At 36.7% G+C, this 27,035-nt stretch overlaps 3 protein-coding genes and 1 pseudogene across 14 annotated transcripts in view; 3 read left to right on the top strand and 1 right to left on the bottom strand.

Annotated features, from left to right (window-relative positions):
* RALGAPA1 (Ral GTPase activating protein catalytic subunit alpha 1) overlaps positions 1-23,193 on the top strand; it is a 201,085-nt gene extending 177,892 nt beyond the window's left edge. For 8 of the 12 annotated variants that reach the window (XM_004017895.6, XM_060401806.1, XM_060401808.1 and 5 more), the window contains 2 exons: positions 13,041-13,165; positions 21,850-23,193. In XM_004017895.6, the coding sequence (XP_004017944.2) occupies positions 13,041-13,165; positions 21,850-21,998 (274 nt within the window). In that variant the 3' untranslated portion in view covers positions 21,999-23,193. Of the gene's footprint in view, positions 1-13,040; positions 13,166-13,767 lie in introns of all 12 variants that reach the window. The other 4 variants (XM_060401811.1, XM_060401810.1, XM_060401804.1 and 1 more) reach the window with 2 other exon arrangements.
* The window catches only part of LOC114109112 (large ribosomal subunit protein uL18-like), a 638,969-nt gene that overhangs the window by 505,386 nt on the left and 106,548 nt on the right, over positions 1-27,035 (top strand). The gene's annotated exons all lie outside the window — the stretch shown is intronic.
* INSM2 (INSM transcriptional repressor 2) lies at positions 22,977-27,018 on the bottom strand. Its single transcript, XM_060401814.1, has one exon. It carries the CDS (start codon positions 26,926-26,928, stop codon positions 25,267-25,269), a length of 1,662 nt encoding a protein of 553 aa, XP_060257797.1. The 5' UTR covers positions 26,929-27,018; the 3' UTR covers positions 22,977-25,266.
* Positions 26,927-27,035, top strand: part of LOC121817053 (tigger transposable element-derived protein 1-like) — a 50,422-nt pseudogene continuing 50,313 nt past the window's right edge.

The following is a 27,035-nucleotide window of genomic DNA, read 5'->3' as shown; positions in this document are numbered from 1 at the left end:
CTTTAATGTGAAATTTATTATACATACAAAATTTTCAGAAGTTACAGTATATAATCATATTGTATTTGGGTTCTCAGAGAAACAATCAGTAGGATGCATGTTCTTAAGTGTATATATAGAGAGAGGGGTTGATTTTAAGGAATTGACTCACATGATTGTGGGTACTGGCAAGTCTGAAATCTGTGGGAGTTAGGGTAGAGATGGTAATCACACCTAAAAATTACCTTCTGAGCAACATCTAAGCTGCTATTTAACCAAACACTGGGTACTGTGGCCGAGCCAGGTTGACATAAAATTAACCATCTCCCATGTCTTAGTTTTCTTAAGTTTTCTTCTTAACCTTTCTTACTCCAGGATATAATTTGAAAAAAGTTTTATCAGTCTTAAATATGATGAATAATTAGTTTAACCACCACCAGGTAAGAAGATAGAACTATACTGTTTTTCTTCTATCAAAAATATTTGTTGATCACTTACATAGTAATGGTAAATATTTTGAGAGAAATGCAAAGACAAATCAGATGCTAATCTCTTCTATAAGTTTATAATTTAATAGGAGAGATAATATATATTTACACTAAAAATTACACGAGGTAAAATGTGTCACGGTCAGGTTGTAGATAATAATGTTATGGGAGTCCTGAAGAAAAAATCATTACTTTGGAGTCAGAAAACTAGGGAAGAATGTGTGGAAAATCTGGGCCTCAAAGGTGAGATCTGAGTAGGTGGAATGGAGCATGTCTGTTATAATCCTTGCCATTTATATTTTGAGATTTTTATGTATAGAAAGTGAAAGTGAAGTTGCTCAGTTGTGTCCAACTCTTTGCCACCCCATGGACTGTAGCCTATCAGGCTCCTCTGTCCATGGGATTCTCCAGGCAGTAGTCCTGGAGTGGATTGCCATTTCCTTCTCCAGGGGATCTTCCCAATCCAGGGCTCGAACCCAGGTCTCCCGCATTGTAGACAGACACTTTACCGTCTGAGCCACCAGGGGAGCCAGTTTTTTATGCATATATAATACATATGTAATATTCTGAAATATACATTATAAGGGATATTATGAAACTAAATGGTTATCTTTAAAAAAACACTTTCCTCCTAGATTTAATATTCTTTCCTACCAAACCAATATCATTTGATTTCTTCTAATCTGTTTAGATTTGACTTTTTTCGTAAATGCCAGAATTGGGTTTCTGTTTAACTTTATCAGACAAATTACCAGAAGTCAATGATCATTCTTCAATTAGTCACAGTTTGTTATCCCTGCAGTTCTGCTACTCAAATGTATAGAACCTGTTGCAAAAGTATAAGAGCCAAAACGAAATGTAATTGATTGGCTCTGCTAATGCAGTTTGCCATTCATTACGATAGAACATTATAAAACCTCTTAGGGAGGCCCATCAATATTGCTGCCATTTCATGTTAGAAGAAAGTGAGTTTATTGAGAAATTACATAAATTTATATATCTACTGTCTTTTGTAGATCATTTCCTCTGAAGATAATATTGATAAATACAGACTATCCTGAGTCCTTAATTATAAATTAATTATTTTTTAAAGTGTGGCAGCTGACTCTTGGGAAATCAGCATGGGCTTCAGAGTCCAGAACCGTTTATTAAGTGTCACTGTCTTTATGTCTGATTTTTATTTAATCTGTAAAAAGAGTACCAAACTCGGGAATGTTGTAAGGATTAAATGAGATTATCCATATGAAGCACTAAGCAGCCTGTCTGCCATGTAGCAAGAGCTCAGAAAATGTGCTTTTATATATTATTATACTTTAACATGTTGTTGACAGATGAAGTATTTTTATCCTGTTCTGATAGGAAAAGAAAGCACTACCAGCATCTTAACTGTTTTGCCACATCCAGCATGACAGTATGGTCCACATATGGTCCAGTCTAGATAGTTGGGTTATATCATAGTATACCAGAAAGAAAATAGAAAACTATCAGGTGATCGTCCCACTTTTCCATAAGAACAACAAAACTTGAAGTTTCTCTACTTCTGTATCTTTACTAACCTCTGACCTATGCTAGAAAGGAACTTTTTCTCCATTAAACCTTTATGTTGATATTTGTGACCTAGATGCACTAGTGTGCCTATGTTATTATTGAGTATACCTACTACATAATGTGTAAGTTTTATTCTAGTCTTTTTTTAAATATAAAAAACAGTAGTAGATTCAGATGCTATTTGGGGATTTCAGAGAGCAAAGAATGAAGGATGTAAAGCTGAAATTACTCTAACCTTGTGTAATGAAGGAATTGCAGTGCTTTTAATCCATTAATTTCCTTTTTTACTAAATATAAGAGATTTTGCTATTGTGTTTTTAATAACTCAATAATGGAATTAAAATTAAACTATGGATCACAGATCTCCTCATTTTCTTCTAACTGCTTTTCCTCTCAAACACTAGAATACAGCCTATTTAAATCTTAACTTTTGCTTGCCAAACCACTGTTACCGTCCATCTGTTCATGCCAATTGTAAAGAAGGTTCGGTTTTTAGTGAAGCTTTGCATTTCACATAAGGTATGTGAAGTGAAATTTCACAAGGGACATGATGGATCCTGATTCTTAGTGATAAACCTTTGGGGCCATCAGGGTTGGCATATGGTCCAGTATGATATGAAGGCTTGGGTTCCCTGGCTTCACTTCTTTGGCGTGAAGCTGATAAAACCTGGCTCTTGAGTATTATTTCACTGGACACCAATCATGGGCAGCAGGAACTGCCCATTTAACTCTCTGTGGGAAGGAAGCCCAGAGAGCATTCACAATGGTACCATTGTCGAGTTGCAAACTGCTCTGAACAGCTTGACGGCACTAGGGAGGAGGGGAAGGGGTTGCTTTACTAATTGCTGTTGAGAAAAAGAGAAGCAGCAAAAATAGCTGTTGTAGAACTGATGTTTCTACATTTACTTATTCTCTCTTGATAAAGGTGTTGATTTTTATTTAGCACATACCTGCTATCAAAAAGAAAGCAAATAAATACATTTAAGCAACCACCTGTAGTAATTCCCTGTTAACAGCCCACAAGATTATAGCAGAGCAAAAAGTCAGTTTTCCTTCATGGTATTTTTATGTTTAAATGAACTGAAAATAATGTTTTGTAATCTTGATAGAAATTTAAAATAAGGGGAAGTGGGTTAAAACCACCAAAGTTTATGCATCACATAAGGTTAGAGACAAATTTGACTTAATTTCCTTTACTGTGTGCTTTTAACAATTCCTGAATATCATCTGAATATATAGAAGCTATACTGATACAGAAATATAAATCAATTTTATGTGTAACAGTCGCAAATGCTAAAATAATCCGCTAAGCAAATCTCAAGGTTAAATACTAGATTTATCATTTAAATGAGGTGATGCCTGTTTCAGTCACTCATGATTATCTTTCCTTGAATTCTATTTTGGATATCTTTTTTAAAAGTGAGTCAGTGTATGCTGTAATATTTATATAAACACCACTCCAGGTCTTTACATTTTCTTCTGGTCAGTCTAATCAAGCAGTTGGAGGTTCTCATGCAAAAAAACAATGATGTACAACTTAAAAGCTTATTTCAGCCCCCAAGATCCTGACCCCACAATGTATTTCCATAGATGATTCTTTTTTTTCAGCAGAAATTAAGTTGACTAAATTATACTGCAGTATTGTAATTTATGCAACATGTCCTTTCAAAGGATCACAGAGTTATTTTAAGAAAAGTTTTTCAATCTATAGATTTTTAGAATTTTGATGTTCTTGCTAAACTGAAGGAAAATCAAATGCATGTTTTATAAAATTAGTAACATTCTGTAAAATTTAACTACTATTCCATCTCTGATATGCACTTAAACTGTTTTAGTAAATGAGCAGCCAGTGCAGTATTTCAAAAACAGTAATTCATTGAATACCCATTCTTCCTTTTACTACAGAATAGATTATAGTTAAGTCAAGATTAATGGGTAGATTTTAATGTTAAAGTCCTGTCTCTGAGCCTGTTATTCCCTGGGGGCATATAGTGCATTAGTTTAAGCCAATATATTGTTTATCGTAGATTCTATGACACTGTCTTAAATGATGGTTTGCTGCACCCTGTAACTATTTACCATGATAATAAATCACTTTGTGTACTCCCAATAATTATAGCATTTAAACAGAATCTTAATTAAGTTAGTGCACATTTAGGTAGAGATAACACTTAAGTAATTGTACACTGTAAAATTTCACTTAGTTATTTTTTTCCTTTTTGCAGTCTTCTGACATAACCCAAGTTTAGTATTTGTTCCAAACACATTGATTTCCTTAACTTAATGTATTGAAATTTTTGTTCCTAAAAGGAAAAACACAAGTGATTGTTTCTGATTTTCCCTCAACATTTAAACTTAGTTTAAATTTTAAACAATTAAAACTCTTACTCTAATACTTGGTAGTTCTGAAGCAGTTCTCTGTTGACTGTGGAAGTCTCATTACTTAATGATAATACTTCCAAGCAGATCTTACTGAGAATGAGAGTACAAAATTTTAATTTCATTAAATTTGAAATCCAAGTAACTTAGTTTTTCATTTAGATGATTTGGTTTATACAACTTTCATGAAAGTGAAACATATACATATTTGATAATGTTAGTGCTTTTTAGAAGCTGCCAGTGATTATTGGATTATTAAATCAGGAAGGATTTTCAGAACCTTTAGGTAGGTTTAAATTTTTAATCCTATTTATTTAAGGTTAATCTTTTTAAGTGCGTTTACATAAATTTTGTTATATAGAATTGGGTTTATCAACTTTTTACTTAATGTTTTCATTTAATAATTGACTGATTTATGAGCAATTATATATGGTCCAAATTTTATACAACTCCAGCTTTCAATAATAGGACTATCCTCACAGTGCCTTAGCACCTGTTATGGATTTTGAGTCATCTGGCAGCCCATGGGACTTAGATAAAGAAGTACCAGGTGTCCTGCCTGTCTCCTAATTGAGACGCAGTGAAAACAATATAGACTTGGCAGTATGGTTAAAAGGATGGATTAAAGCCCAGCTTTGTCTCCTCTGACAAATCACAGCTTTTCCTTCATGGTGTAGATAGTATCAACTACTAAAGAATTTCATTAATATTAGACATCATAAAAATCATACACAATTATTTGTCATAACCTGTTGTGGATTTTCAGAATTCCTGCTAAACAATTCTAAGATTCATGCTGTTTATGTAGGAGAATTTTATTTTTACTGCATATGAACTAGACTCCATGTTTCTTAAAGAAATTAGTTGCTGTAGGAAAGAAATGGAGTGTTAATATACTAGATCTTTATAAAGTAAGCAGTGTAGCTTACTTTTATCTTATAAAGGAGCAGTGCCTTTTAGTCTGTGGGATACTTTATTGCCCTGTATATTTCAGGAAAGTATCCCACTTTACTCCTGATAATAATAGTCATGAGATCCTTGAGTTGTACTTACAAAATGTATCTACCTATATATTATATCTCAATAAAATTCTAATTGTCCATTATGTTTTCAAGATCCTATAATGATACTGCTTCAGAATGTTTGAAAATATTTCATGGTCTTTTAGAACTGAAAAGCCAAATGTGGTTTATTTTCTCATTTTTTAGGTCATGTTATAGATTTTTACTATACTACATATAAGATTCAACTATATAAACAAACATTTTTTGAAAATTGCCAATCTTAGAAGTTAAGCTAATAGTCATTGTGTTGGCCATCCCTGAGCTGACTAAAATTAGCCTTTTATACTTTTTTTTTCCATCTAAATTCGTATCATTGAGATTGTCTGTAGAAAGAGCACTGGACTCTTAAATAACCAAGGTTCTAGTCCCAACTCTACCAGTCAGCAGCTTTGTTTTTCTAAGCAAATCTTCATATTCTCCTTCAAGGCAAAGCTTATTGTTGAAAAGCATTTTGCTGAGTTTCCTGAAATGTTGGTAGATCTTTGTTGTATCCTTCCTCAAGTTCTGACTTGTCCTAAAATATTCTCTATAAATTATGCCTTGGGATCAGTCCTCTCAAGATTGCCTTTTTAAAACCTTAAATATTTAAATTCCCAAGTATTTTTTTCAAGGATATTTTTACCACTCAGTGTACAGAGCAGTTTTGGATATCTGCCTAAAATGATTTTGAAAATACCTTTCATTTTATTTTATCTATGGAGATATTCCCAGTTGTCTTTCCTTTTCTCCTTTCACTGCAGATGGCCACTTGGATGATAAGAAGTAGAACTGATGAAAAATGTTTAATTTCTTAAAAAAAAAAAATTATCCCAACCAATGGGACAAAATGTGCATTTCAATGCTAAATTGTAATGAGTTGTGATTATGTTGAACATTATAGCATTTCTTCCATGGGCAATTATTTTATGTTAATATCAGCTTTCTTTTAATGTTACACCTTACATAGGTATACACAGTGTTTTACTCACTTCTTTCAAAAAAGGTCAGCTAGATTAAAGATAGGGGTAGAACCAAACTCTTCCTCATAAGATTCAAACACTGTCTCTAAATTCAATCCTAGGTAGGTCCCAACTATATTTGCCCCCGAGGGGGTTTGTCTCTGGAGAGCCTAATTGGGATTAGAGGAAGCAGGCTCTCTGCATAAGTGAAGTCGCTCAGTTGTGTCCTGCTCTTCGTGACCCCATGGACTATAGCCTACCAGGCTCCTCCATCCATGGGATTTTCCAGGCAGAAATACTGGAGTGGGTTGCCATTTCCTTCTCCAGGGGATCTTCCCAACCCAGGGATTGAACCCGGATCTCCTGCATTGTAGGCAGACACTTTACCATCTGAGCCACCAGGGAAGTCAGCCGGCTCCTAATCAATTATCAAACCAACTTGATTCATTCCTTCTATAGTTTATAAACAGTCAAGGAGTACTACTGGGTCTTGTGCTAGGTGCTGGAGATACTAAGATAAAACGGCATGGCCTCCATCCTCAGACATTAGTCTCCCACTAGTTTATTAGAAGAGCAAGCATGAGGAAAGAGGCACACTTGGTGCTTAACAGCTGGCTCTGGAGAGCAGGAAGAGGCCTCGATTTGTGGCATTTATTGAGTTCCATGATGTGAAAACTCCCACCAGAGTCAGTACCAAGCTACCAACCATCTTGCAAACTTTGTAAATAAGGTAGGTAGTATTCACAAAAAAAATTTAAGTCACTGTGCAAAACTCTTTTTCTTCCTGCAATGACCATTCTTGGAATTTTCTATAGAGAGAAGGCAGACGAAATTCCTAACTGGTAAAACAGCAAAGAAACCACATTCATATGAGTGTGGGCAAGTGCTTACTGCATTAGGAATTTCAGAATGGGCCTTGAATCCCTGAGGCTATGCTGTCAAGCACAGATATAGATACTTCATACTTTGCCTTTACTGAAAAAGGAGACAGTAGGGTTTCTCTTTGTTTTGGAAAGAAAACATTAAACTTGAATTTAAGAGGCAATTTGTTAGGCAATGATAGGCCTTTGATGTCTGCTTATCATTTTCGTAACCTTTTTATGAAAAATTATACTTTATATTCGTTCTTACGTACTACATGTGTACACACATATATACATATATAAACACATACACACACAAGTTTCAATTTCTTTGAAACTAGTCACGAATTACATTGGACGTATAAAACCCCTGATTACACTGTATTATTAAGAAAATTATTGTGGAGAATGAAAGGTTGTTCCTTCTTTAAAACCAAATCTACCTTTAAAAAAAATTACCTTTTCTCTATTTTTCCTATACATTAGTAAAGTTGAAATAAGTGGCACTAATTAACTGTTTACCATACCATCTTTTCTTCATATTCTTTTTTCTCATGAGAAATCAATTTTCTCAGAATAACTCAGAAGTTCCTCTTGTACGTACCATAGACAAGTTTTATCAAAGCATTCTTGCAAATGAATGCATGTATATATTTCTTAAACTGGTACTGAAAAGTGTCCACATGGAGACAACACTTGCTATTTATTAGGTTGGTACTAACATAATTGTGGTTTCTCACTGAATTTTAAATCATTATAACTAGGCTCAAACGGATCTTTATTAGTCAAAAACCATTACAATCAACACATTTTTTTAGTAACGAGAAATAAGTTGGTTTATTCCTATAGCATAAAAATCTGTTGTTTTGGGATTCGATGAACTCTTGGAAAGAATTTTCTGCATTCTGCTGGTTGTGGAAGCATTTTCCCTGCAAGAAATTGTAGAGATTCTTGAAGAAGTGGTCGTTGGTGAGAGATCAGGTGAATATGGCAGATGAGGCAAAACTTAGTAGCCCGATTCAGTCAACTTTTGAAGCGTCGGTTGTGTAATATGCGCTTGGGCATTGTCATGGAGAATTGGGCCCTTTCTGTTGACCAGCGCTGGCTGCAGTTGTTGCAGTTTTTAGTGCATCTCATCGATTTGCTGAGCATACTTCTCAGTTACAATGGCTGCACTGAGATTCAGAAAGCTGTAGTGAATCAGATGGGCAGCAGACCACCAAACAGTGACATGACTTTTTTTTGGTGCAAGTTTAGCTTTGGGAAGTGTTTTGGAGCTGTTTCTTGGTCTCACCACACTAAGTTGGGCATTGCCAGTTGTTGTATAAAATCCACTTTTTGTTGCCTGTCACAGTCTGATCAAGAAATGCTTCATTGTTGTTGCATAGAATAAGAGAAGACAGCACTTCAAAACAATGTTTTTATTTCTGGTCAACTTGTGAGGCACCCACTTACCGAACTTTTTCATCTTTCCAATTTGTTTCAAATGCTGAAAGACCATAAAATGGTTGATGTTGAGTTCTTCCCCAACTTCCCATGTAGTTGTAATAGGACCAGCTTCGATGGTCTCTCTCAAATGGTGGTTGTCAACTTCAGATGGCCAGCCACTACACTCCTCATCTTCAAGCCTCGCGTCTCCTTTGCAAAACTTCTTGAACCACCAATGCACTGTACATTCGTTAGCAGTTCCTGGGTCAAATGAGTTGTTGATGATGTGAGCTGTCTCTGCTGCTTTACGACTGATTTTGAACTCAAGAAAATTACTCGAAATTGCTTCTTATCTAACATTATTTCCATAGTCTAAAATAAATATAAGCAGCAAGTAATAAGTCTTTAGCAAAAAAAGGCAAGAGTTGCAAATTAAAATGATGTATAGCATAACCACATTAATTTAGCATGTGTTCCAGTATCAATTGGCAAATTTCAACAATGCAAAAACAGCAGTTACTTTTGCACCAACCTGATACAAGGAGGTTGAGTCAGAGGTCAAAATAACTGTTTTTAACATTCACATTAAAATGTGGCACAGAGAATTCAAGCATCTCTTTCCAGGAGTGGGCTGAAATTGAACCCTAGTTTCATGACAGCTGATCTTGATCCAGTGACACAGGGCCATGATTTATTATTTCACATGTAAGTTTAAAATCAAAGTAATTACTTAAAATGAATACTGATGTTAACATTGCATTAATGAAGTACAGATTGGGTTTAAACTATTTATACTATAAAAAATATTTAGTTGCTTTTTCTTATTTTTAGAATGGGTAATACTCCTTCCCCCCATTTCTGCTTTTGCAGAAAGTAGAAGGAAAGGAGGATTAGTGGATAATTATATTGCTGTGATTGCAGCACCTGTGTGTGATTTCTTTTGATTGGCTAGTTCTGTATTAAAGATTCCTACCAGCCAAAAGTCTCCTTCATCAAATGGGGTTTTACTAGCTAGTTTTGGCTTGGGTTGTTTTAGATTTGCAACAAAAACTGTCTTAATTCAACTTAGACTTGTACTTTAAGTTTTACTCTGAGTTTTTTAAGTATGCCGTCACCTTTTTAGCATCTCACCCATTTCATTTGTAATTTCAATGCCAATGGCAACATACAATTGCAGTAGGAATATAGCTTGAATTGTTATTATCCATCAGGTTTGTGTAGGCCACTCAATTTGTAGGTACTAATAACTCTTCCCTAGAGAGCTGCCTTTTAAGGAATAAGTGGGTAACCTATTTTAAGGACATATAGGAATTAACTGTTTTGGATTATGGTTACCATTCCAGATGCTAACATCACTGTTTGGACCTTTATAATCATCTTAGTCACAAAAGGCTCCTTGTTTGTGGACTCAGGATTATGGTTTAAGTACTTCGAGTTCAGTATATCACCTTAATATATGTTTTCCAAAGTAAAAGGAGAAAAGATGTAAGTACGTAGATTGGGTTGCTTTGATATTATTGTTTGTGCTTTATTTGACTGCAGCAAACTTAGAAAATTAGAAAGAATTTAGCTTTTAGAATGTGGTTTACTGTACTCTACTGTTACTAAGCTAACTATTTTCTGAAAATAATCCCCCAAAAGGAAACTGCAGATATCACTGTTACAGTTTTTCATTTAAATTCAACCATCAGTGATTGTTTTCCTTTACTCTGCCACCTATACTTGGACTTTAAAAATTGTTTAGTAAGCATTATTACCTCTAATGATTTTTTTGCAATTTTATTAAATATATCGTGGCTTTTCTACAAAATGAATATATTATGTCTAGATAATTTTAATTTGTATAGTTTTATATATTGAAGTTTCTTCAGAGTTTTCTGAATCACCTTTTATATAGTGAAATAGAATTACACCCCAAAATGTATCTTCTCTAGATAGTCATTTCTTGTTCTAATAAATTTTACTACTTTGGAAGTATTCTCCTTGCTTTAGAAATACTAAATTTGCTTTCTCTCTGCCTAATTTTTGTGTAAACTCTAAATATAATAAGATAAAGTAAAATATTTCATTTATAGGCCCTCTGAAAGTAGAGCATTTTAAAAGCAGGTAGGTGTCTCCACCCTACTTTTCATGAAGCATTTTACCCATTCAAGCAGACTTTTAAAAACAGCTTGTTTTGATAGCAGACTGTTCTCCTGTGGGCCTTCAGCCTTTGCTTCCTGGCAGCACCTTTGGTGCGAAAAGAGAGTGATCAATTGGGAGACTATCAGTGCCAGCATGCATAGAGTGATAAGTTAACACACCACTGGGAATTTCTAGGGCCCACCAAGATACTTCACTTCTAATGTGCTAACAAGCTCATTTTTCTACCTCTTGCCTCTTCAGTTATTTTTTTTCTCAGAAGAGCTTAGAAGTTGAGTGCATCAGGCATAATGAAAAGCTCTGTAGGAGGGAGAAGCAATAACCCCATTTTTCCCTTTTCAGCCAAATAGAAAATTAGTTTCTGGTAATACACAAAGGCCAGTATTTTTTGTACAAGGGGCACTGCTGTGAATCAAAGGACTCTATTAACTGCAGAAAATTCGGCAGCTGTGAATCTCCCCCAATGAAAAAAGTACTTTCCAACAAGTTGTGAGATATGTGGTATTATTTAGATTGAACCATCAGTTTCATCCCCTTTCATTTATAACCATATACTCTCTTTTAAAAAGTGTGCTATATTACTTTTCTGGGTTAACACTCAAAAATGTCTGCATGATCCTTCTATAAAATCCTTACTGCTGATCATTTTAATATAGCATCTTTTCCTGTTGCTCCCCATTGCAGGAGTGAAATTATTTTGAAGTTCAGCCCCAGAAGTAAAAATGATGGATTACAGGGAATTGGAATTAAGATTATTTGAATATTTGATACATAATATGTAGTATGAGAGATTACTCAAATCCTTTAGATGGCAAAAGACATCACAGTCTTAAGTGCACAATGAATATAGACTTAACTTTGTTTCTCTCAATAATGCCTTGTAAATGTAACTGGCTATGGGATCTCCCACTGAATTAACATTTTAAATTATCTTCCTCTCAAAATTTTTTCTTGGTCTTGGTTATAGACCTGGTCTACAGTTTAAAGAAGTGAAGAACAACAATTGAATTGCAATTTTAAAAAGAGAGAATAATGAGTTTTGAGGGTAAAATACTAAAATGGGTCTTAGGGAAAATTCAGTGAATAGAGAAGAAGCAATAGGCAAATTTTTATTATCCTTCATACTTATTTATATGTTTCATGTAAAGCCTATCAACACAGCACACTGAGTACAGCAGGAAAACTTTCAAAAGTTGTAGAAGAAAGGTTAACTGATTTCTCAGTTCAGGAACTATACGACATGAAGTCAGCATGTGAGTTTTTCCTGATAATTGTATGTTGCTGCCTGCTGCTCTACATTTTGACAGCCATTTCCATAGTTGCTTTCGTGAACAACAGAAATATTCTCTCTCTTTCTCGCCCTCTCTGTGCTAACAGCACAATCAGGCCTGCTGAAACAGGAAGCCTGGAGTGGGTTGTTCAAAAGCAACAACACTTCAAGGTACTGGTTGCTTGTCAATAATATCAGAGAAGAAAATGTGGTGAAAGGGAAGTACAGTATTTTTCTGTCAGTGTCAGTGCCCTGTAGATGCTTTTGTTAGACAGTATTTAGGAGTCCTGTGGACTCTTTGCAAATATTCCTGCCTGTTTCAGTGTTATAATTGACTAGGTATTTTTTTCTGACATACAGATTCAACTGTGTATTTATCTTAACTGCATGGAGTTATTCAAGGATTACAGCAAGAGTAGTCTTCCATTCAAAATGAGAACAATTGTTGGGAAAATGCAGGGATTTAAAAAAGAAGATATGCAGGAATTTTTCACAATAAATCATTGCAAATGAAAAATAGAATTTCAGACATAGTATTTTAAGCAGCATTATAATATTTATCATGTGGCTTTTCAGAGTACATCTGCAGATCGAAGCTGATTAACCAGATAAGATGAGCCTAGGCTGCCCTGGTAGCAGTTGAATCCTCTTCCAAGTAAACTGTTAACCTTTCTTTCTTCCAACAGTTTACTGTTAGTTATATTCTAATAAATGTATCTCTGTTAAGCTACCAGGTATAATGGTGTCCGGAAGAGTAAACTTATGTTAATAGCTATATTTTTTTACTCTTTACAAAGTCACACTCTTAGTGATATGCAAGAATAGTTGGCGAATATATTTATTAAGAAGTAATGGCTTAGCAGTGATAGGCCTTTTTGAGCAGATCTGTTCTTTTCCATTGTAAGCTGCATTTAAGTTCAACCTTAACTGAAGGAAATCAGCTATGAGGAGAGAGCACGATATCTGCAAACGATTGTCCAGCACCATTTAGAGCCAACGACATTTGAAGATTTTGCAGCACAGGTTTTTTCTCCAGCTCCCTACCATCATTTACCATCTGATGCCGGTAAGGTTAAAAGCAAGTATTAGTTACTGGTCATTATTCGAACTTGAAATGCAATACCCTTTTGTTCTGAGAAAAAAACAAAACTCTTAATGAAAAACTTACTCGAGTACAATTCCAGTCATTGAAGTATAGATATTTTTCATCATTATTTTCATATTTGGCCTATAAATTTGATTTATACTTTCTTTTACCTAAATACAGTTCTTTTAAACGTCAACAGTCTTCATTAAAAACACATACACTACATTTTATCTTAGCTAAAGGGCAGTAACAGTTACGTTTCACAGAATCATTGCTGAAGTATCTGCAAAAGAAACACAGTTGAGCAGGCACTCTCAAATTTGGAGGATCAAATTTTATGGCCAAGAAGATTGCCTTATCATTTCTGATTTTACAAATAAAGTTAAAATAACTGGTCTAGATTTAGAAGTACTTAACAGTAAATTATTTGTAATATTTCAAGATTATAAGAGGGTACTGCATTTTTACAGTTAACTAATTTTGAAGAAATCAGTAAGAAAATAAATGACTCATGGCCTTCCTATTCTGTAATACTTTGCACTCCTTATGATTGTTTCATTTATTTTATTTTCCCTCTTTAGATCATTAAATATCAGTTCTGTTTATCTGAAGGTAAGACAAAGTGTCACACAAAACACCCTTTGTTCTTCCCCCATTTCCTTTTTAAAAAAATTAGCAAGCACTAAGCTTGTAACTCAGTTAATAAGCAAACTTAACACTGCCCTGGTTCATACTAAACATTTCAGAAATTGTCACTAAATTTCTTCCAGAATTATACTTACTAACCTAGGTCTGCATGAAACACTAACATTGGTTCTGGGATAAAAATAACTAATAATAGAACCCTTGGTTGAAGTTAGTTACACCTTGTTGTATTGACCTTTTTGTTTCTCAGCATGAAAAAGTAGTCCTACTGAACTGAAATGGTGTGTCTGTATTTTGTAATGTGTTGCATTGTTACTGGATATCCTTACTCATCAAATAGTTATTGTTGTGTGCCTTACACTGTCCTAGGCACCTGACATACAAAGACTCTTTTAATGATGTTCAAGGGAAGCAGGGAAAAAGAATACAGTATACTTGAAATTCATTATAATAAGCCTTCAAATTCTCTTTATAGTATGTAAGTTTTCTTTGTATTAAATAAGTTTAACAGGCACAGTACTCCTTTTCTGGCTTAATTGGTTTGAAAAAAATAACTAATTCTCAATTGAGGTTTAGTCTGTGAAATTAGTTTCCATTCCTATCACCCATTTAATTGGCCATTATAAAAATAATTTTACAAAGAAACTTGGAGCCCTTTCAGTTAATAATATAAAATACCTAACAGAGAAAATTATATTAGACTGGGTTCAGTCTTTAGAAAGATTAAAAAGTCTCAATGTTTGCTTCAGTGGATTGACACTATCTGAAATTACTCGGCTTGGCGTTAAGAAAGATGGTAAAAGAAAGATGCTAAAAATAAATTAATGAACAACCACTAAAAAATAGTTAAAGAGAATATCTAATAAAATATCAGACTACATTACTGAAATAGACATGAACACCTTTGTTTATCATATAGTTGAACCATAAGTTTCACAAGTGAAAATATTGATTAGACCATGTTCAGACTAACTTCTCCCCTCAAATGTATACAGGCTGTTAGTTTTTATGTTGTAGTTGTTTACTAGCTGTAGTCCTTCATATTCCTGTTCTTAATGTTTTTCTTATATTTTATGTATTATCCTACACATTTGACCAGATACATAATATGGGAAGTAAGTAGTAGTCTCACTTTCTGAGACATTAGGTAAAGGATGATACAGCAGCCAAGTCAAGGCTCTTTGGTTAATTTGGGAGTGGGGGTGGGGGGGTTGTGCCTGGTCTTAGTCACAGCTTGCAGGATCTAGTTCCCCAACTAGGGATCGAATGAAACCTGGCCCCCACATTAGAAGAAGCCCAGAGGTCCTAGCCACTGGACCACCAGCAAAGTCCCTGGTTACTTTTTTTTTAATTGTCTTTGCTTTTAGGAACCATTAGAAACATGACCTTGAATTTTTTTAAAAGGTCTTTTTACCTGTAAATAACTTTTCCAGTATTACTGAATACATTTTTATGCTTTTTTATAGACTTGAATAGTTATGAAAGATAAAATTTTTATCAGTTTTAAGGTGTTTTTTTTTTCTTTAATGTGGACCATTTTTAAAGTCTTTACTGAATTTGTTATAATATTATTTCTGTTTTGTGTTAGGTGTTTTGGGCACAAGGCATGTGGGGTTTTAGCTCCCTGACCAGGGATGCAACCGACACCCCTACACTGGAAAGTGAAGTCTTCGCCCCTAGACCCCCAGAGAGACCCCAAAGTGGTTTTCAATTCAACACAATAATATAAAAAAGGAAACATTTCCCCATTTACAGTAGCAAAACATAATGACATCTGAAGAAAGATTGTTTTCCCCAATCAGCTCAAATTTTGATTTTCCTATCGCAAACTAACTCATACATGCGGAACTCCCTTTAAAGTTATAAGTTAAAGTGTAGAGAGAAGACATGAAATAGGCCACATAATAGCCATATGGACCTGACTTACGGTTTGCAAAAATTGCATACTAGTGTGAAGATTTTTAGGTTCATTACTACTTTTTAATATAATGAAAAAATTGATTCGCCACACTGAGGAAATGGCATTCAGAACTGCAGTTGAGAATCAATTTAGATAGCCTATGCATACCACATCTATATAAACTAATACTAATCAATACTAATACAATAAATTGAAATTATGTTTTAAAGGAATATCAATATGATAATCATATAAAGAATATAATCTGTTCTTCTAACCAAACCAATAGAATTATAATAATATAATTCTATTCAGTAGAATAGTGGAAAAATACTACTTTAAGTTTATTTAACTTGGCTCAAGCTTATTTAATACCTACTTCCTGTATAACAGTAATTTATTAGTTGTGATGACATTGAAATCCAAGGAGGATTTTTCTAGGTAATTTTTAGTATTTAAATAGACATGAAAAACATTTTTGGTGTATCATAGTTGATCCATAAATTTCATAACTGTATTTTCTCAAAATGCACTCTGTCTGTAGCAGTAGACTGATACTTAAGGGAAATTATTTTTATCCCTAAGGTCATTGAGGGAGATATCGTGATGTCACACATTGTTGATCTTCCATAACCACATTAAAACATTATTAGATTTTTCATGTCCTTTATTTAAAAAAAAAAATTACAGGAAAAAAATCCCTTTATCTTTGTCAGGCATGTGTGTGGAAAATATCAAAAGTTTTACAGTGACCTTCTTTTTTAATGTCTTAATATTCATGAACACCTCTCCTCTGACTCTAAACTTTGAAATTACTCCTCTTCCTGGTCAGATTATATTGGCAGTTCAAAATCCTGATATTTTCCCCTAATGTCATATTATCTTCTCAAAGTGAGTCTTGTCTTTTCTCCCCCGCCCCAAGTCTTTTCCAGTGTTAATGTTTTTTTACTATCATCAGCCATAAGTATTTTTGAATATATTCTGTTATAATCTAGAATTACCTCTAATACTCTATTATTTTAGTTGAGCTAGTATTAGATACCTCCCTTTGGGTTTGTTTCTCTACAAATTGTTAGAAATTTTAGTATTTTAAATAGTAAAGGGTTGATTAGTATTTGACTCCCTCTGAATATGCACATATATACATACATATACGCACACACATATACATGTACAGTTGACCCTTGAACAACATGGGTTTGAACTGCACAGGTCCACTACACATGCATTTTTTTTTTCAGTAGCAAATATTACAGTACTGCACAATACTAGATTGGTTGAATCTGTGAATGCAGAACCACAGATAGAGAGGAACAAGAACTACCTACCTGTAGGGAGAACTGCATATATAGAGGGCTGACTATAAGTTACAGGCACATTACATAGAGAGTTGGCACCCCTAATCCCCACATTCAAGGGTCAACCATATATACACATAATATATACACAACCATATATGCAGATAAATATATGTATATCTACATATGCATACCACTTTGTATAATTACCTTTAGAAAACATAGGTTCCTAAGTAAATATTCTAAAAATTAGTAATATGATTCAAATAATCCAAATAGTGATTATGAAGACCTAGAGTAGAATCTAATCTTTCATTCCAACCTCAGTTTTGCTATTAATTCATAAAATCTATATTGCCACATATAGATGAGACAGTATGACAATTGTCAGGCCCATCTCTTTGAATCTTTCAGTGGAATGAATCATCAAAATTCAGCCATTAAAGTTTTCTCCTTTTCCCAGGCTTTGAAATGATCTAGAAGAAAAGATTTTAGCTTTTCAGAAGATAGTTATTTTATATATATCCTAAATATTATTTGTGAGTGCCAATAGAAAATCAACTGCCTTTGACATATAAGCTATGTTTGTTTACTATGTTTTTAAAAACAAATTCCTAATGATATTTATCAGTAGGTTAGCCTGAAATTAAAAGCAGCCAAGTATATTCTCTTTTCAGTATTTTGAACTTAGAAATTTGACTTGTATGTTGACCAAGAAGCACATAATATTAATCTTAAATAAAGTCCATTAACCTTTAATAACAATAATTATTAGGTTCAGTTTTCACACAGACCAGTCATTTAGATATAAAATTTGTGTGATGAAAATAACAATAATTGAACAATCACTGTGCATCCTCTCATTGAATCTTCTATAAGATGAAAACCAAAAAAGTTTACCCAGTCACCTGCTAAAGTCAGAGTCTGACTTCAGAGTGCATGATCTTAACTAATATAATTATTTAGTCTAAATATTTTCAGTCCCTTCTTGATATTGAGGGAGGAGAGAAATTGCCCAGTAACCCGTCATGTTTGCAAATTAGAGTTTGTTAAAAAGTTTTATTTTGAAGGCTCTACTTCTCCATCCATTGAAAAATCTTCATTATTTTTTATATAGTTTTAAGGTTGCCATGGGAGAACTATGGGCTTTGGAAGTCAGACTGATCTGTATTTAAATCCTAGTTCTCCTGTTTATTATCTCCATGAACTCAAATGAATCCATTTATCCTAAACCCAGTTTTCCCATTTGTAAGGAGATAAAATATGACAAGTTTGGACTGATATGTTCTCAGTCTCCAATAATGGTAGTTTTTGAGTATCTTAATAAGAAACCTCATGTTTGCCTGTATTTCTGTGTTATGTTAAATTATGTGTTAACTTTATGACATTCAGTGGTGCGTCCACACTAATCTTAGCCACATATCTACTCCTTTACCGATATTAAAGCAGTAAGATTATTTGGGTGATCTGTTCTTTAACAAAGGTTATATTTTGTAGGAATATTAACATAAAAGTGGATAGATTCTCTATTTTCCCCCAAACTAAACGGTTATGTTCTCCACATTTTACCAATTAACATTTTGTTATTGGTCATTTTCTTCAAAAACTATTTTTAGTTTCTATCCCATCTTTTCTAATCTTCATCTGTTTTGATTTAAAGTCTGTTAATTTTTGCTCTTATCATAGTTTTATTGTATACACTTATTATATACCTGCTATATGTCAGGGTCTTTGCATTTGTAGGCGTTCATTCCCACAACTTTGGAATACAGCTAGTATTGTCTCCATTTTACAAATAAGAAAACTATCTCAGGTTAGTTTGCCCAGTATCCAGCAAACTAAACTTGTCATTTAACTTAGGTCTGTCTAACCTATGCCCGTGCTGTTTCTAACATGACACTACCTCTTACTTCATTATTATTTAGAATTGTTTTCAAAGTCACAATATTTTTAAAGGTATCATTTAGTACCTCCAGTAACTTCAGCAGTTTTAAATGGATGATACCTGTCAGCAAGTAGTATAATTAAAGCCACAACAAATAACGATCCATTAAGTGCCCTTTTATAATCTTTATAGATCCCCAAAGTCATATTCATGTTGCTTGTAATAAAGTTCATTGTAATCAGTGTACAAAATACAAATCAATATATTGTACCATCAAGATATAGACACCATTCTCTGTGAGTACTGTAAAAACATTAGTAATAGATACATTTTGTAAAACATAGGAGCATATACTTTTTAAACTTGATACTAGAGAATATTTTATTGATAGAAATAAATCAATATTCTTTGACTCAAGTGACATAAGTCAATACTTAGAGTAGGATGTGAAATGCAGTGCAAGTATCACATTATTCTTTAAATCTAAAATTGAGATCTGTCCACCATCGATCACTTATGGAATTTGGGTATGCTGAGTATCCATCACAAACATCATTTGCTAAAACGTGAGGAGGTCCTAATAGCTGTATACCACACACATACTAAAAAGTCTGATTTGACTCAGTTGGCTGAAAGGGGTTTCACCTTGAAGGCAGTAAGGGGGACGTAGAGGAATTGCTGTTTTTGAAGAAAAATATTCTTTGAATTTGGCATACTCTTAAGTAGCATTCCTTTCTGTGATGATGGAAATGTTCTGTGTCTGCACTGTCCATTACGGTTGCCACTAACCACTTGTGACTGCTAAACAGTTTAAAAGTGGCTAGCTAGTGCATCAAGGAACCAAATTTAAATTTTTCATTTAATTAACTGTAATGTGGCTGTGGCTACCATGTTGGGCAGTATAGCCCGAGAGAATTTATGATTGAGTGATTAGGATAACCTGCCACCAGTACAATGAACACTTTAAAAGGTAGATGTTTATAGAATTTCTCATAGACCTTTTTCTTTCTTTTCTTTTTTCCTATTTGAACTTGTTTTGTTAGTGGGTAAGTATAACATTTGAATGTACAAGCATTTGTCCATTGTGAAACTTCATCACCCTAACACATTGCATGCCCAATTGTATTTCATAATAAAAACCTGATTACTGTCTTCTCTGCTCCTCTGTTAACACCTGTAAAATTCTGCACTATGTCGCTCATATCTGTTATCTGTCTTCTCTTTTGTTTTCTCACTTCTGCTTGCTACTCCATTTCTTCATTCACAACAAAGAAAGAAATGCAGTGATAGTTCTCTTCCTCCCAAAACCTCCACTAGAAAACATTGGCCATCTCAAGGTAAACAGACATGGGAAGGCCTCTCATGACTGGCCGGAAATAAGTATGCATTACCCGAAAAGCATGAGCTACTGCTCTTCACCTTCCTTCTGCCATCCATCTGCAGTGCTCCCCTAAAAAGGGCCGTGGATTCATATTCTTTAAGATTTCCAGTATGGGTCCAGTATGAACCAGTTCAGATCTTTGGGAAGACTAAAGGCGAACAGAAGTACGTGTCGTTCTTGTATTTTGAAGGCCAACCTCATTTCAGTTAGAAAAGAAAGAATGTTGGAGAAGTTACTTTGAAAAAGAGGGAAATTTACCTGAATTAGGATTAGTGATAAAATATTTTTTCCTTGACAATATATGCTTGTTCTTGAGTATACTATTTGACCTTGAAAACATTTTGAAGTGTTCTATAGAGATACATTCTTAATTTCCTAAGACATCTCAGTAGGATCTGTACCCTTTATTGAATGGTTTTGTTTCTTTATAAATATTCATACCTTCAACTTAGGCACAAGTGTTTCATTATATGGAAGCAGTAGTATAAGTATTCCCAAGCTCAGAGTGTCAGTGAGGAGTTCCAGTGGCTAACAGATGTGCCAAAAGTTTCCTACAGAGTAAGGAGCTGTGTCCATTGAAGCCTGCAGCCTGTGTCATGCACCTTTGTTTGTGACACACATAAAGATAATTTTTATGTACATAAAACAAAGGAAACCTGGATTAAAGTGCCTCAAAATATACAGAATGTTAAAAATTTTGTTATTTGCGGGTTTTTTCAGGGGTTTTTAGTTTTAACGAAATATTTGAGTGCCTATAGTGTGCAAAGTGTGTAAATTAGAGAATCATAATTCATAGACATAACATACAAAAGTGAAGAACTACTTTGTACATGATACGAAGAATTTTCCAATTCGAACTCATTTTTTTTGCTGCTTTCAAATATTTAAATCTACTGACTCTACTGGTAACTAGAGAAGTTTAAGAAAATGAGCATTACTTATCTCTTCTAAATTGAGACACTTTGAGAGAGCAGTTTTTTCTTTTTGAACTGACTTTCAGATGAGAGATCTTGTCTTCACCCTCCTCTCCCCCCAGAATTTATCCTGTTCCTTCTTAAAAACATATTTAAATTTAACTTCCTAGCATGTTTAATGGTCTCATACTACTAAGTCCCTTTTGGGAACGCTTGGTGCTGTTTTATTTTCCAGTTTGAGCAGTGAAGGCCCTTTTGTTGATTATATTCTGTACCCAAGAGATAGCAATTGGTCCTTCTCACCTGCTTCTTAAGCCCTCATGTGCATGCTGATGGTGCTTTGGATCCTTGTCCTTTCTGTCCTAAAGATCTTGCTTCCCATTGCTTCTTCTGGGGAGCTCTCTGGTTGATTCTGGTTCTGGAAATAATGATTGGTGCTTTCTGGCTACTATGATGACATGAGCCCCCAGATCACTGGGTTTTAAATAAAATACTAGTAGACTTTTGTAACAAGCAAATTTGGGGCTTGCTCTTTCCTCTCAAAAGACCTCACTAAGGTCTTTGGATCTGTAGCAGAGAAGTTACTCTTATAGGAGGAGAGCCAGAGGATTTGCACTAATGCGCTTGCTGTTTCCCACAGGCTCCTACCCAGAGATCCTATCCAGTGAAACTCCCACAGCGGCGCAGGTAGACGGGGCCGACCTGGCCTCTCCAATGTCTCCTCGAACGAGCAAAAGCCGCATGTCCATGAAGCTGCGTCGCTCCTCTGGCTCCGCCAATAAGTCCTAAGGAGACAGCAGCCTGGCAGTGGTCACCAGTAGCCACCTTAGCATGAACATGGCGTTAACCCTTCCAGGCTTTGTGTTTGCCATAATATGCATGTTCCTTCCTGAACATTTATTTTAGAAAACACTGGATTTAAATAATTTGTAACTTAGTATTTTAGATTTGGGTTGTTTATTCGGTTGGTTTTTTCCCCCACACTCCACGCTGCCATATGGGGGGTAAGGGGTGAAGCTTTATTCTATACCCTTTACCTTCCCTCACTAATTATGTCCAAGTAGTTTTACTTTGAATTTCATAATTAAATTTGAGCCAAAATATAATTGGACAGATAAGCCTCATGATTTTATCGTGCCCCATTACAACTTTATGGCTCAGTAAATATATAATTTTTTAATAAATGTACATCTTTAAACATTTGTAACGTTGTGGCAAAAGTTACAGATCTGTTAATACACTTGATGTGTATGGATTATTTATGTTATCGAAATAAACGACTTAAAATAAATGGTCTTTTAGCTTCTCAAGTTCCAGCTGAAATAAGTTTAGCATTACCTTTTTCTTCCCAAAGCAGTGTCTCATTTCTCGGCTGTGTAGCAGGTGATGCCATGACATATCTAAAACCAGAAAAATCACTGTGCTGGACTCTGATTCATGTTTAGCTTCCAAATATTTTTCTAATGTTTTGCTTTTTAAATGGTATCACTGTTAAATGCCACTTCTGTTTTGAGATTATGGCCCCTTATTATTGGCTGCTGGACCCTGGTATATCTATGTTCTTTCTTAAGTACCGAAAAGGGAAGAATGAGGTGGGGTGGGTAGGAAAAAAAGAAAACTTTTCTAAGTGTGTGGCTTAAATTATGTGTATTATTTTAAAAGAAAAGGGAACATGACCCAGGAGTCTAAATTAATCTAATATTGTTAATACTGAACATGCAGGTGCAGGTTGGTATACATTCCACCCTCCACAAATATTTTCCTACAGTAGATAAGCTGCTCACATTTTGCTCACGTTTTTTTTTTTTGAACGAGCATCTCCTAAGGAAATGTAGCATGACATTGGTACTAACTGCATGTGTAAATACATCATATCGGCAAACTATAAAATATAAATTATGTATCATCATTCATGTAGTATCTACAAATTTGTAACAGTGGAAAAAAGATGGTATTTAATAATACAATAAAAATATTCTTATCATTTTGTGTTCATGAGTGGTCTTTTATATTTTTTCAGACTTAATAAGCAGGGCCATAAAGCATGAAAAACTAACTTAACTAGGCTTAACTAATCATGAAAAACGAATTTTAACTCTCTTCTTTGGATACACCCCATTTCTCAGAGATCCTACCACAGTTACTAAAAATAGATTTTTCACTTTTCATAGCATCTCACCAGAAACTTCCTCCAGTGCACTTGGTTAAAGCATCTATTTATCTCACTTTCATGCTTCTTTGGTTACTTAAATTTTACTTTTTTTGGTAATATATATTCAGGAACAAAACTTTTTACAGTTTGTAAAGGAAGCTTTCAGAGTTCCTGTGCACTTAAAATTTTGGATTTCCTTATAGATAAAAACAAATTCCTAAGAAACTATGTAGAAAATAAACTAAAATTCCCAGTAAAGCTTATATAAAGGATAAATATGGATAGAGAGAGCTCTGAGAACAAGATTAAACAATACAGTTTCCCACAACCAAAATGAAGAACTGCAAAAAAGATAAAATACCTACTTACAAATTTCTGTAGTGCTTTTCCTTTTTAAAAAAAATGAACAAGTTAATGGTTTGATAATATGTAACAAATTGGAGTGAAAATACTAACTTAAAAATACTGAAGTTAATTAGCACAGTTAACATTTTACTCATCTTCAAATAATTCACTAGTTTTGAAAAAAAATATGTAAAATATTTTCTGTTGACATTTTTGGGTGGTAAAGTATCTTTAATATTTGAAGAATAGTACATATCCCTTGCTTTTTGGAGTTCAGTCTATGCAGCCATACTTCCAAGGAAAATCTCCCATTTATGCACCATTATAATCATTTACAAAATATAATTTCTTTTGTCTGTATTCCAACTAAATGGATCACCAAGATTACTGGCTTTGGGGAGATGAGAAGTGTGGCATTTAGAAACAGGCTGTGTTCAATGGGATTCTTTAGACAAACAACGCAACAAAGCACCAGCTATGTACATTTATTTGGTGGTAAGCATCTTACAAATAGGGGCTACCTGTCCAGCAGTACTCAGCCAGTGTTCCAAACTCTGGCTATTAGGGCATAGGTACAGAATACATGCTAAATATGGTTTACAAAAAGAAATTCAAAACCAGATTGCTGCTGAAATAATGAATTGCCATTCATTTTCATAGTGGGTTATAAGTATTAACATCTTTCTTAAGCTGAACATAGTGTCATATATAATACACATTATAAGATTTACAACAGAAACATTAAAACAAGTTGGATGAAACCCTACTTAAACTGAAACTTTAGGAAATGAGTTCTGTATTTCCCAAAAGCTTATATTAAAGGTTTAAAGTATCTTCCTGAATACTGCACACAAAAGGGCTAGAGGTGAGAATCTGGGAGGGCTCTCAACTCCTTTCAGTAAGAGGCGTTATTCCCCACCTCCAGACACCAGCCTCAGAGTGTACTAAGCATTGAGAAAAGGAAAGTTTACAAGGAGATCTCCACATCACCCAAAAGTGCGCAAACATCTTACATTTCCTTTCTTACAAGACACTGGTCTTGTATTTCCCACCCACCCAATGTAAGTTTGGCACCAATCACATAACTGTTAATTCACAGAATATACAGTGCAAGACGTCTGACCCCATTGAGACAGAAACTACAGAGGCGCTTGCGATGGCTAGAGGGAAAAAAAAAAAAAAGGACCTCCACTTTTGGTAGCTAGAATCCTTTGTAGAGACATGCACGCACTCACTGCGACTTTCCATAGGAATTACAAGTCATATAGGATTCGTTGGGGTCTCCAGAGTTTGGTGGGGGCGGGGGGAATCCTATCTTGTGAGGAAGATTTAAAGCTGACACATCTTGACCAGGAACGCTTATACCATATACATACCTGCTCTAGAGAGAGATTTTATATTTCTCTGTCCGCTCCTCAGGCGGAACATTGACACTATTGAGAGTTTCAGGTGAGAAAATAAGGAAAGAGGGTAAACTCGCAAGTTGAAGAAAACCCCACAGAAATCCCCAGGGTCGTTTCCTCCACAGCCCACCTTACAATCTTCCTCGTCTCTCGGCCCTCAGCAGCCTGGCCGCAGCGGCATCTGCAGCAGCAGTACCTGCCGACTTTCTGAGGGGTGGCACTTATTGATGTGCCGGGTCAGCCCCGGGGAGCTAAAAAAAGTGGACGGGCAGTGCTTGCACGAGAAAATCTGCTGAGCATCCCCGTCGGATGCCCCGCCTGGATTCGGTGCATCGGGAGGCGCCCCGGCCAGAGCGGGCAGGAGCAGCTCGTCGCGGACCGCATGCCACAGCCGGTGTTTGTCCCTGATGTCTGCCGACGGGAAGTGCGCCCCGCACAGCGGGCAGGCGAAGGCCAGGGAGCTGCCGCGTTCCGAGCCAAAGCAGGGGCCGAGCGCGCGGGCCGAGCCAGCCTCATGAGTGCCCAGGTGCTTGCGCAGATAGGCTTGGCGACGGAACTTTTTGTGGCAATATGGGCACACGAAGATCTCGGGTCCCCCGACACCACTGGCACTGCCGGGCTCAGGCACCCGGCGCCCCAACACCCCCGCCGTATAAGGGAGCTGAGGAAGTGGAGGCTCGGGGTGGGACAGCACCTGGAGGCCGGGCTGTGGGGCGCTGTCCTGGTGCTGCTCCGTCCCGGAGCTGTCCCTGGCCCGTGGGTGCTGATCCGCAGTTCGCTCCGCACGGCTGTTCTCTTTCCCCTCGGCCAGGAAAGATGCAACAGTCCCGGAATCCGGGGAGGACGACGATGGAGGCAGCTTCCCGTCGGCCGAGGAGATCGTGGCTGCATTGGCCGCTGCGGGACGCGGTTTGTGCCAGCGGCGATGGGAGGCGAGGTTCGCAGGGCAGCTGAAGACCTTGTCGCACTCGGGGCAGCGGTACTCGACGCGCACGATGCGGGAGCAGCGGTGCTGAGCCAGTGCGAAGGGGTCTGCGTACTGCTCCTTGCACAGCTGGCAGATGAACTCCCCCAGCGGCGTGCGGCTGCCCCCGGGGCCCCGGGACGGCGCCCCGGGCTCCTCCTCCTTGATCTTCAGGCCCAGAACAGGGGACGTGGTGACTTCATCGGCGAAGCTCAACTTCCTCATGGCCTTTGGTTTCTTGACTCCCGCGGCTGCGGGCCCAGACGAGCAGCCCGAAGGAGCCTTGGCGCGGCGCTCGCCGCCGGTGGCCCGCTTCAGGCCGTGCAAGGTGGCGGAGAGGGGTGCGGGGTCCGGATGTAGCGCGGGCTCTGGGAACGGTGCCCGGAGCGGCAGCAGGAACTGCTCCCCCGAGGTCGGTGCAGCTGCTGGTGCCACCGAGCAGGAGAAAGAGGCCACAGCAGCAGCGCCCCCGGGGAAGGACTCAGCAGAGACGGGTGAGCTGAGGCAGCGCTCCAGGAACGCCCTGCGCAGTTCCACGCCTGCCGGCTTCGTGGGACTGGGGCTGGGCCCCGGACCCTCCCTACCATCCGCCCTCCACTCCGCGCCTTCCCTCCCGCCCGCCGCTGGGCTCACCCTAGCCGCCCGACAGGACGACCCTGACAGTTCACGGGCCGCCTCCTCCTCCGGAGTTGGGTGTGCCTCCCGGTCCACACCGGGCTGAGGGGCACTGGAAGCCTCCTCGGGGAAGGGTGGCGTCCCCGGAGGTTCCAGAAGGGGGAAGACCCGCTCAGCTAGGCGCACTCGGTAAGAGCCGCCCGTCCGTTTAGTTCTCTTTACCAGGAAGCCCCTAGGCATGGTGGAGTCGGAGCGCTCAGGGGCAAAAGAGTGACAGGGGCGCCGCGGGGTCTGCAAGAGGGCGAGCACCGCAGCCGCCCGAGCTTCGCCGAGGCCGTCATGCGTCC

Source organism: Ovis aries, chromosome 18 (genome assembly GCF_016772045.2).
Source record: "Ovis aries strain OAR_USU_Benz2616 breed Rambouillet chromosome 18, ARS-UI_Ramb_v3.0, whole genome shotgun sequence".
In the NCBI taxonomy this organism is placed as follows: domain Eukaryota; kingdom Metazoa; phylum Chordata; class Mammalia; order Artiodactyla; family Bovidae; genus Ovis; species Ovis aries.
The sequence above is the reverse complement of the archived record's forward strand: the minus strand, read 5'-3'. Positions and strand labels throughout refer to the sequence as shown.